The following is a 12578-nucleotide window of genomic DNA, read 5'->3' on the forward strand; positions in this document are numbered from 1 at the left end:
TATTATAAATATAAAATTATAAAATATATAAAAGTTAAAAAAAATTAACGTAAATTGTTACATTATCATTATAAATTGGTATATATCTTTTTTTTATGCTGATATTTGTGCTGAATAACACTTTTTAAAACTTTGATTATCCTAAGAGGAAAAAATTGTTAGAAATTTTTTACACGTTTTCGCGCATAACTCAAGAACGAAAAATGATAAAAATATGATCTAGTAGCTAAAATGTAGAGAATAAAAATCCCCCGAGGTGTTTTTTTCATTTTTTTTAAAAAATTCATTTTTTCAAGAATTATAACGTTTTGAAAATTTTTAAAAATTTTTGAATTTTTTAAATGGAAGATGATTTTTAGTTAATATCTCAAGAACAAATGATTTGTTTGAGACCGTACTTATGCCATTCGAAAGAGCACAAATTAATTAATAATTTTTGTTCTTATCACCATTTCTTAAAATTAAGTTTTTAAAAAGTTATGACTGATAAAAATTTAAAAAAAATTTTTAATTTGAAAATTTTTTTTTTTTAAACCGGCATAACTCAAGAACGAAAAATGATAAAAATATGATCTAGTAGCCAAAATGTAGAGAATAAAAATCCCCCGAGGAGTTTTTTTCATTTTTTCAAAAAAATCATTTTTTCAAGAATTACAGCGTTTTGAAAATTTTTTAAAAATTTTGAATTTTTTACTTAACTTTAAACCATCATATCTCACTTAAAAATTCATCTTTTCGAAAAATTAAGGTCGGAAACGTTTTCTACGGCCTTTTTTACCTTTACGTCAAATTTTGCTAAAATAACTCTTGAAACTTAAACGTTGCAGCAAATGAAACATTTGCAGCTTTTGCTGCAATATCTATATGAAGACGCAATTTTTTTTAAAAATTATTAAACTTTTTGTGATCAGCGCATTTTTTTACCCTAGGATAAATTAAAAAATATTAAAAATTCTAAAAAAATTTTTCCTACTTAATTCTCGCCTATATATATTTAGGGTTAGGATTGTTTAATCTCAAGAATGGAACGTCCGTTTTTAGTAAACGTAATCTCATTCGAAAGAGCATCAAATAATCTATCAATAGTATTTTTATTGTTATGTTAAAAAATTGCATATTAAAAAGTTATGAGCAAGTAATAGAAAAAGGACAAAAATTGTTAAAATTGTTAAATAAATTTTAAATTTTACACTTTTTCAAGAATATCTCGAGAACGCGAAATGATAAAGATATGGTATATTAGTCAAAATGTAGAGAAAAAAATTCTCTAGGGTACCTTTTTTTTATTTTTCATAAAAATCTTTTTTTTCAAAAGTTATAGAGCTTTAAAAATTTTAAAAATTTAAAAATTTTTTTAAATTGACAATGTGTTTTTGCTTATATCTCAAGAACAAATAATTCAATTAAGATGATACTTATACCATTTTATAGAGCACAAAAAAATGTACAATTTCTATCTCCGTCATTATATTATAAAAAAAAGTTTTTAAAAAGTTATGACTGATAAAAGTTAAAAAAAAGTTCAAAATTTAAAGACTTAAAAAATATGCAAAAACTATTTCAAGAATATCTCGAGAACGCGAAATGATAAAGATATGGTATATTAGTCAAAATGTAGAAAACAAAATTCTGTGGGGTCGTTTTTTTTATTTTTTTAAAAAATCTTTTTTTTCAAAAGTTATAGAGCTTTAAAAATTTTAAAAAATTAAAAAAAAAATATTAATAAAAAAAGTAAAATTAGTTTTTTACTTATATCTCAAGAACAAATAATTCAATTAAGATGATACTTATATCATTTTATAGAGCATAAAAAAATAAATAATTTTTATTTGCATCACTTTTTCGTAAAATTAATTTTTTAAAAAGTTATGACTGATAAAAAAAAAAATTAATTTAAAATTTTACACTTTTTCAAGAATATCTCGAGAACGGAAAATGATAAAGATATAGCATATTAGTCAAAATGTAGAGAAAAAAATTCTCTAGGGTACCTTTTTTTTTATTTCTCAAAAATATTATTTTTTTCAAAAGTTATAAAGATTTAAAATTTTTAAATTTTATACCTAACTTTAGATTATCATATCTCACTTAAAACTTCATCTTTTTGAAAAAATAAGGCCGGAAACGTTTTCTCCGACCTTTTTTTACCTTAGGGTCAAATTTTGCTAAAGAAACTATTGAAATTGTAATGTTACAGCAAATGAAACATGAGCTGTTTTTGCTGCACTTTAATGCACCTTGCTGCAATATCTATATGAAGACGCAATTTTTTCAAAAAATTATTGAACTTTTCGTGTTCAGCGCATTTTTTTACTCTAGGAAAAATTAAAAAATATTTAAAATTCTAAAAAAATTTTTCCTACTCAATTCTCGTCTATATATATTTAGGATTTCTTATATACTAACATTGTTATTAAATAAAAAATAATGATATATATGTTTAATTTTTTTTAAAAATAAAAACATAATTTGAAATGAAAGAGGTGATATATGTCTTAACAGCTTTTAGTCAATGTTTATTTTACATATTTTTTTTCATTTTGTTTTTCTTTTGTGCAGTTTCACAATTTTTTTATATAAAATATTTCTATTTAATATTTATTGCTATTTTTACTTATAAAAAGTGTCTGCTGTTTCAAAAGTAATTTGCGATTTATCATTTGCTTCTAAAGGTAATTTTTTTTGCTTAATAATTTATTTATAAATGTAGAAAAAAAAGCGGGTAAAAAAAGAAGTTATTCTGATGTATTTAAATCGCTATAATCAGTATTAATGACTGAAACTCCAAAAAAGAGTTTTTTTAAAAAAAGGAAAACAAATGTTAAATATATGTTTAAACTTTCTATAATTTTTTTAACATATTTTTAGGATTTAGCGTTAAGTATCTTAGATACAAACAAAAAAAGATCGATTTTAAAATTGATCAAAACAATTCTAAAAGAATTGTTTTTGATTCCTCTGATGAAGACGAATTTCCGTCTCTACTATCAAAAAGTACACCAAATGATAAGGAAAATCAAATGGAAGTTATAGAGGATGTTGTTTTGGATGAACAACAAGAAAATAATGGTGTTTCTGGCATGGAGCCATTGGTGAAAAAGAAACTTAAAAAAAAGTTTCTTAAAAAAAATTAAAGAAAATGAGAAAAGCTTTAAAAATGAGGAATGAAAAAGAAAATATTCTAAATGAATATTTAACTTCTTTTGAAGAATGTAGTGATGAAGAGAGAATTCATAACATAGGTTTTCTCAAAACACCTACTACATCTTCAAAAACGTTGGTTAATGAACATTTGCTGCCAACTTCTGGTGAATATTATGCATCGTGCCGAAGTCCGATAAGGAATGTCATAGAAAAATTTTCTAATATGACACCAAGAACGAAATCAACTTCACCAGCTTCAGTTTTTTCAATGTGGCTTGAAAAAACTTCTAAAGCTTTCAGATTGCTATTAGCGTTTGATTCACCACCGGAATTTCCTAAAGTTGCTAAGATTACAATGGAAAGTAGATTATTAGAAGCACTGATGCCAAATGCTTCATCCCCTTCTTCTCAGAAGCCTAAAAAATACTTAAGAAGGAAGGTTATTTGTCCCATATGTGGACGTCAAACAGCTTCATTTTATGCCCATTGGAGAGATAGTAAGCACGAAAGTTTGTATCCTGGTAAACATCTATATTACAACAAACTTGCTTATGAAAAAAATCCAAGAACTGACGTTGATTTGCCACAGGGAACTAGCGAAAAGTCTGTTGAAGAATGCCTAAAAAAATTAGACAATTACGCATCTATGCATAAAAAAATGCAAGGTAGCTCCAGACCAGAAAATTTGAAAGAATTTCTGAAAGCTAAAGGGTTCTATTCTAAATCAAAAGATGTCATTATTGAAGAGTTTCAAGAATACTGGACATCGAGGTATTTTAATGGTCATTACGAGAATAATGATAATAATAACGTTGCTGGAATACATGTGAAAAAGATTCACGATACAGTTAAAAATGGAGTGAAAGCTTTAAGGAAGTTAATTAGAAATTGCTTACCTTTTTCGTTTATGGAAAATATAAAAAAATCTTGCAATTTTCTATACAAAACGATTCCTCCATTTTTAACAACTATTGCTAATGTTTTGAGGGATTCAACTATTAGAACTTACACAAGACCTCTTCGTGATTTTCTTATTTTCGTTGGCGAAAATAAAATAAGTATAACTTGGGAAGATTTGAAGCTAAGCTATTTGTTAGATAAGCTTACAAAAAAGGTAGTTGAACTTGAAAAGAATCTGGTAAAGCGTAAAACGATGGAAAAAAACTTTGAAGATAGGAGAAGAAAGGGGTTTGAAGAAGGGGATGATGATAATAACGTTTGCCATTACGGTTATTATATGAAGAACTTGAGAAAGTTAATATCTTAAGTAGATATTAAGAATCTTTGTATGGATTATTACCGAGATCTTCAAGCTAAAGTAATAACCATTATTGTAGCGTTAAATGGTAGGCGTCCAAAATTTGCTTATAAAGCAAAAAGAGAAGAATTACGATATTATATCGTAGATGATAAAGAACGTGCTGAAAATATGTGGATGTATGTTGATTTTGCTGAAAAATCAACAAGTGCGAATACATGCCATATGATTGATCCAATTTTGGCTGATTCTTATATTCGTCCATTTTTAAAATTGAGGAAAAGGATAATAAAAAAGTATTTTGATGGAAAACTTTCTGATACCACTGAAAGCGATATGGTATATGAGAAAAATATAGCTAATTGTAGTGCAGATTATTAAAATCCTTTATATGAAGAATTAAAGAAAAAAAACTTGGGAATTGATTGGTTGTCTTTCAATTCTCAAAGAAAGCGTTTTACTAATAATGCCAATAGGATTATACAGAAAGTTTTGAAACAGATTCCGGAGTTTTGTAATAAAAACATTACTTCTTATACGTTTCGGCAAGCAATTATTAGAAGTAGTAATTACATGAGGCGTAATGTTTTTATTTCGAAAACTGTTTCAGAAGATATTGGTGCAGCTTCTAGAGGATATACATCTACAACTGCAAACTTTATTTATAATCCTGAATACACAAAAATGATGGCTAGAGTAGCATATTTTAAAAATAGAGAGGTTGAAGAATCATATATCGAAGGAAGCGATTACAAAAAAATAACAATGACAGTTATAAGTGATGATGAAGAATCTCTTTGTCCATTTAAAGAAAAAATAAAAGTGAATGTAGAAAAGAAAGAAACGAAATCAGCTGTAAAAACATCTGTTTGCTTTGAAAATCAGCTAATTTTAAAAGTTTCTGTTCATATTAGAGATGTTGCGTTGTAACCAACATTTTCTAATAAAGTGCTGTTTTCAATTTATTTCAGCACGTTTTCTTTGGAAGGATTAAAATTAAAGGATTTAAAAGAATGTAAAGGTGCCCGAAGAGTCTACAGAACAGACTTTAAAAAATGGCTTTTAGAAAGACTTTTTTACTGTAATATGATCTGGGAAAATATAGAAAGAAGCACAATAAGAGAATTATTAGCAATTTTAGGATATCAACCGAATGATCTTAAAAAAATAGCAGCTAATGAATGCACTAAAATATACACTGTAATGAATAATGTACGGGGAGAATTATACTTTATAGTTGCTGCTAAATACAGGGAGCTTAATCTTCAGGAGGTGCAAAGAAATCCGTCTCAATTTCTGCCTGAAATAACACCTATAATTGAAAGTTTAGGATTTGCTTTCAGTTATAAGAATGAAGTAGGAAATATGGTGAAAGATTTCATTGATGATGATGCTTTACAATGAATTCAATTTAAAGTAATCGAAAAGTTTCAGAAAGAGAACGCTGAAATAGTAGTAGATCATTCATTAATCATGAATGATCTTTATTATCAAAAGCTTCAAGTTTATATTGTAGCTTTTAATAATAAATAAGTAAAAATATAAAAGAAACTCTATAAAGATTAAAGAAAAGGATGAAGAGATAGATGTCTTAAAGCAAAAAATTGCAGAACTGTAAAAGAAGCTTGCAAAAGCTACTGAAAAAGCTAATGATTCAATAAGAGAGGAAAAAGATAAGAATGTAAAAAAGATAGAGCGGTACAGTGGGAGATTAGGTCTGCTGAATTCCAGTCTAATTAGCTTAGAAGAAAGCTAAATTTTTAAATTAAATTTTTTTTACGGGTATTTGTTTCCCATATTTATTGTATTTTTGTTTATTATTAAATAAACCTCTTTCTTTTTTTTTTTAAATAATTTGTTTTATTCATTTTTTTTCAAATTTGGATTGATTTTCGTATAGTTTTTCTTCTTTTTTCAATTTTAATAATTTTTATTTTTGGCTTTATTTAACGTATATTTATTATAAATATTACGTGTTATAATAAGCCTATAAAATTTTAGGTACTATAAAATTGGGTGAATATATATATATATATATATATATATATATATATATATATATATATATATATATATATAAGTAAAATTTTATTTAAGTTTTATAAGGCAATAATAAGTTAAGTTTAATGGCGCTGTCTACTTCAAAGTATTAGAGATTCAAGGTCAGATAAAAACAATTATGTGGCCACAAAAACTATAACAATATAAAATAATGGGGTTAGGTGTAACTTACAAGTTTTAATTTCAGCTGACTATGTCATCTGAACACTTGTAAGCCATATTTATATAATATTTTAGCATGACAACCATGAGATTAAATTATCTATACTAAGTTGTCAAACTTTTTGTCTATTATAGTCTTACTTATATATATATATATATATAAATTTATATATTATATAAAAAAATATACATATAAAGTATATTATATAGTCTTACTAGGGGCAATAAGGCTACAATAGATTAAGAATATTAAGCTGGCATATATTTATAATTTAAAATAAAATTAAAAAAAATATTATTATACTATAATTTTGGGCAAAAGACTATAATATTATAAGTATATTTAGCTGCTATATACTTATTATTTAAAAAATATATATTGTACTTTTAAAAAAAATTGAATTGATAACTTATAATTATTTATAAATAGATATAGATACATTATTTTTAGTTAAATATTATTAATAATATTAATCTTCAGTTGATTTTTTTTAACCTAGTACTAAAAATAAAATTTCAAAAAAATTCTAGCAAATGCCTTACCTGTTACACTTCCGATATAGGAAAATATTTGTCTATAATACACTTATTTCACTTCCAGCATAAGGAAGTGGGAGAAATAATTTAATTAAATATAGTAAAATATATATATAGTAAAATTTTATAAAGATTTAAGATGCACTAATGACCAGAAATAGAGAAATATTACTGGACTATATCTCTAACAAAAATACCTCTGTAGTACTAAGTATAATATAACACCTTTAATTACACAATATCAATCACAATATAATAGTTAAAAATGCTTTAATCGTGGACTTACGTGATAGTTTGAGTTTAATCAGAGATTCTATCGTTAAAAATATTCTACCGTGGCCACGAAGAATACAAAAATTATTTTATGGATAAAATATAAAACCTATAATAAGTAAAATTATTCATGCAATATAAAAATTATAAAAGACTAAGTAATCAAAGAAATAAGAAATGACTAAAATTGTCAAATCTTTACTTTTTATATACTAAATTTATCATCTTATTTTACTTCTTGTCCTAATATATCATTATTTCTTACTATATATGACTTACTATAGAATATTATATATAATTCTAAATATAACTTGATTATTTTAAAATCTTGCTATATAAAAAAAATATTTATTTTGACCCAAAACAATCAATGTTACTTCAACAAAAAATATTTTTTTTATACCACTTTCAAAATTTTATAGTTGGGAACACTTCCACGATAGAGAAATCGGTCACTTTCACTATAGGGAAAATAAAAATTTTAAAAGTATGTAAAAATTTTTCACATCCAAAATTTTTAATAAAGAAAAATTTCATCTCCAAAATTAAGATAATTTTGTAATAGGGAACGTAAAATTTCGAAATTTTGAAAATAGGCAAATACTTCCAAAAATATATGCAATAGAGATACTTCCAGATCAAACAGGTTAGTTTTATCCTACTGTTGATTTATTAATGTTGTTGAAATAGTAATCTAACTTAGTACGAGAGGAACCGTTAGATCAGCTAATTGGTATATAATGTTATTGGAAACAATAATGCATTGAATCTACCAGCTGCAGAATTATGACTGAACGCATCTAAGTCAGTATTCTGTCTAGTAATATCAACAATAAATTTTTGCCTTAACATGTTTTTAGGCAATTTTATATCTTTTTTAAAGATAGTTTAAGCCTTGCGTTATGATTTATTAAATATTTTAAAATAAATATTTAATAATAATATCGTATCATTGATATTATTTCATGTCAAGGTAATAGTGAGCTTGTATACGACTAGCTAGCTGGACCAGGGGGTGTAAGTAGTAGAGCAGGTTTTTCCTGCGATCTATTGAGTCTTATCCTTGTGTTTGGTGTCACTGTTTTTATAATATAATATTGTTAACTATATATAATAATCATTTTTATCATTTATATTATTTAAAAAAATAATAATAATAATAATAATAAATTATAATAAAATAAAAATAAATTAAACTTACGTTACTAACAGTTCCCAGGAGGTCTCCCATCCAAGTACTAAGATAGCTCGCAACTGATTAACTTCAGAGATCGGACGGGATCTGGTTTATTCAGTAAGATATGAACGTAAGTTAGAATTTTATAATTAAAACTTTTTTAAAATGATAAAAAAAAATATAATTTACACTTAATATTTTAGGTTAGTAAAAAGAAAGAAAAGTTTTTAAATATATTATTATTTATCAAATGATAAAATTAATAATGTAAAATATTTTTATTTTTATAATTGTTTATGTTTTTTTATTTTAATAAAATTTTTTTTTATCATTTAACAGTATATATTATTTAAAAAAAGAAATAAACATGCTTTAAAAAACATACTATCACAAAAAAAATTTAATTTGTCTTCAATATTCAATATTTAAATAGAAAAATAAGCAAAAAAACTTGTTAAATAATATCACTTTCAAAATGGAAAATTTTTATGCTTCAAATTGACATCTTATACAAATCAAAAAAATAATCATTAAAAAAAATACTCTAAAAAAAGTTAAAAAAATGTATCATAATTAATATTTTGAAATTTATGAAAATTAAAAAAAGTTCAAGGTAAATAAGTAGGTTTCAACAGATTAAATTTAAGCATTCTTCAATTAAGTACTTTTCTTCCTTCAAAATGACTTCTTTTATAATAAAATTATTATCATTGAAAAAATTACACAAAAACACATAAAAAAATATATTATAATTAATATCAAAATGTTTATAAAAATAAAAAAAAGTAGATTTCAACTGATCAAATTTTGGCACTTTTCAATTGTGTATAATAAATACTTCAAAATGACTTCTATGAACAAAAAATATTTATTATTATTAAAATTAATGAAAAATAACTCAAAATGTTGTATTGAATTGGAATTTTAGAAATTTGTGAAAATTGAAAAGTTTTGTGTGGTAGAGTACATTCAACTGATCAAATTTAAGAACTTTTCATTAAAGTATCATAAATGCTTCAAAATAACTTCTACAGACAAAAAATGTTTATCATTTTAAAAATTAATGAAAAATAACTTAAAATCATGTATTGAATTAGAATTTTAGAAATTTGTAAAATTTGAAAAGTTTCATGTGGGGGAGTAGGTTCAACTGATCAAATTTGAGCACTTTTCAATTAAGTATCATAAATGATTCAAAATGACTTCTATGAACAAAAAATATTTATCATTATTAAAATTACTGATAAATAACTAGAAATGTTTTATTGAATTGGAATTTTAAAATTTTGTGAAAATTGAAAAATTTCGTGTGGAGGGGGGTACGTTGTACTGATAAAATTTAAGTACATTTTAATATAGTATCATAAATGCTTCAAAATGACTTCAATGGACAAAAAATGTAGATTTGTTTTAGAGTTGGTCCACCCTCAAATAACTTTTTTAAATTAAAAATTTTGAAAAAATAAATTTTTTTAAACTAAAAAACAATAAATTATAAGAAAAAATAGGAAAAAAGAGAAAAAAAAAATTAATTATAAACAATTTTTTTTTTATTTTTATTATGTTGCTTAAATCATATAATTATTACAAATTGTTATTCTTAACTGAAAAGAAATAACCTAAAAAAAAAAATTTTTTTTTTATCAGGAAGTATAAAAAAAATGATAAATTTACCAATCTGATAAAAAAATGCTTTTTACGTAGTTTTAATCAAAAAAACAAGAGGGGAACCAACTCTAAAGATCAACCAAACTTTTTAATTTATTTAGAAAGTCTTAATAGTCAAAAAATTTTTATATTAAATTAAAAACTTCATTTGATTTCTTTAACAATTTAAAAAATAGTTTTTTTAAAAGGTTTTATCACTTTTTATGTAATTTAATTTATTTCATTTGTTTTTTCTACAAACTATTTAACTTAATTTTTTCTAATTATAAAGTATATTAAAAACGTTTTAAATTTTATAAAAATTTTTTATGAGAAAATTATAATTTGTAACAATATCACAAATGAAATAACATTAATTTTTGATAAAATAAAAAAAATTATTTGATATATTATTTATTACAGGATTATACTATACTTAATATGACAAACACATTAAAATACTGTTTATTTATTTTTTTAATAAACTTTTACAGTAGCAATATTTCCTATAGTTTGATTTTTTTTCGCAGACTTCTGCCTGGTCTTTATAAACATTAACTCTTGTAATTTCATCTTTAATAATATTACAATTCTTATCTATTAATGCTTGGTACATAGCTTTTCCAGGTGTTGTTACAGCATCTACTTTATATACTACTCCAGTATCTCCTGATCTTGCTACATTAACCATAAATGTTTCATTTTCATCTAATTTCATTTTAGCACACTTATCTGTCAAATTTCCAACAATTATTTTATTGTTAAGACCTTTTATAAAACATTCACTTAATTTATTTCGTATTTCTACCATATTTTTTGGAAGCAATTCAAATTTTGGAGTACATAAACAAAATTGTGGTGGTATATACATTTCATAACAAGAACGATTACCTTTTATTGGTCTTAATAAACTTGATCCTTTAATCGTATCATTAACAATTGGAAATTTTTTTTGTTTGTTAAGCATTTCAAAATTATCATTAGGTGCATTTGTTAATAAATCTATTAAAGTTGCATAAACATCAAAATGTGAAATATGTTTATTACTATTTTCTCTTAAATTATCCATCAACTCTTTATTTGATTTTAATTCATTTGGTACTGTAATAATAAAATAAGGATTTTTATGTTCATGTCCACCTATATCAGTTGTTTGATAAGTTGATAATCTAAAACCATGATCACCCATAAATATGTTAAATGATTTATTAAAATGTTTTTCATTTTTTTGAAAGTAATCATAAAATATTTCATCACTAGCAAATAAATCTGACATACCGTCATGTAATAAATTAGTATGCCATACCAAAGACATTTTTAATTTATTTTCATATTTATCTAAAAATTCACTCATATAATCCATTAAATGAAATCCCCTTGTATAACATTTTTTTTCAAACATATTTTTAACTATTGATGAAAGATTTTTATCTTTTGCAAGAACCTGTAATGGTCTTAAAGAATAATGAACTGGTGTTTGTTTGAATCCAACACAATCTGGCCAATTAAACATACCAGCATGAAAAAAATCTTCTGCATTTAATGTTACATAACCCATTCTTCTATAGTATTCTTGTATAAAAGTTGTATTATCTAATGGAGTTCTACATGAATCTTCACTACCAAAATCATTTTTTTTTGCTGTATTAACATTAAAAATATCAATGACATCAGATTTTTGTTTATTTAAAAGAAATCCATAAGCATTTGGTCTTGAATTTTCTCCAATAATATTTAAATATTTCATTTCAACACCATTTAACTTCTCTTTTAAATATTTTCTTGTTTTTATTAATGCTCTTGATGCATGATAGAAGGATAATGAATCTAAGATATAAATATTAACATCATATAATTGTTTTTGAGTTGTATTTTTGAAACTTTCTTCTAAAAAAGGTGTTTCTTCTTTTGTAATATTTTCAATTTTTCTAATATGAAAATTAATATCTTCAAAAACTTTTGATTTTGATTGATCAAGGCAATATATATGAAAAACATCACAATCAATTGGAGTTGATATATTAATTATTAGATAAGGACCACTAGTCATATCAAAATCATTTTTAGGATATTTACAACTAACTGAACAATTAACATTTTCTTTTTTAATATATATTATTCCATCAATAATTTCATAAAAATTATTTACATATTTCTTTTGACAATTTTCAAACTTTGTTCTTGGTTTCATATAATCAAAAATAATTTTATCCCATATAAAATAATTTTTTATTACACAACTTTCTTTATGATTAACAACGTCTTTAACTGATAATTTGTAAAAGTTTTCTATTGTGACAAATTTATAAGCATCGTTAT

The 12578-nt window shown here is 23.6% G+C and overlaps 3 protein-coding genes across 3 annotated transcripts; 2 read left to right on the top strand and 1 right to left on the bottom strand.

The window, feature by feature from the left end:
- Positions 1–2474: 2474 nt before the first annotated feature.
- On the top strand, positions 2475–4783 carry SRAE_X000237800 (Hypothetical protein; the record flags this gene model as incomplete). The annotated part of the gene is made up of 4 exons (XM_024645584.1): positions 2475–2483; positions 2883–3092; positions 3137–4360; positions 4424–4783. The coding sequence occupies 4 exons, from the start codon at positions 2475–2477 to the stop codon at positions 4781–4783; spliced, it is 1803 nt and encodes a 600-aa protein (XP_024499853.1).
- A 192-nt stretch (positions 4784–4975) lies between these two features.
- SRAE_X000237900 (Hypothetical protein) lies at positions 4976–5806 on the top strand (the record flags this gene model as incomplete). Its single annotated transcript, XM_024645587.1, has 2 exons — positions 4976–5328; positions 5374–5806. The coding sequence occupies 2 exons, from the start codon at positions 4976–4978 to the stop codon at positions 5804–5806; spliced, it is 786 nt and encodes a 261-aa protein (XP_024499854.1).
- Positions 5807–10728: 4922 nt separating this feature from the next.
- Positions 10729–12450, bottom strand: SRAE_X000238000 (Protein of unknown function DUF229 family and Alkaline phosphatase-like, alpha/beta/alpha domain and Alkaline-phosphatase-like, core domain-containing protein; the record flags this gene model as incomplete). The annotated part of the gene is made up of 1 exon (XM_024645588.1): positions 10729–12450. The coding sequence occupies one exon, from the start codon at positions 12448–12450 to the stop codon at positions 10729–10731; it is 1722 nt and encodes a 573-aa protein (XP_024499855.1).
- Between the last annotated feature and the right edge of the window lie 128 nt (positions 12451–12578).

The sequence above is a fragment of the Strongyloides ratti genome, scaffold srae_chrx_scaffold0000006 (genome assembly GCF_001040885.1).
Source record: "Strongyloides ratti genome assembly S_ratti_ED321, scaffold srae_chrx_scaffold0000006".
In the NCBI taxonomy this organism is placed as follows: Eukaryota; Metazoa; Nematoda; class Chromadorea; order Rhabditida; family Strongyloididae; genus Strongyloides; species Strongyloides ratti.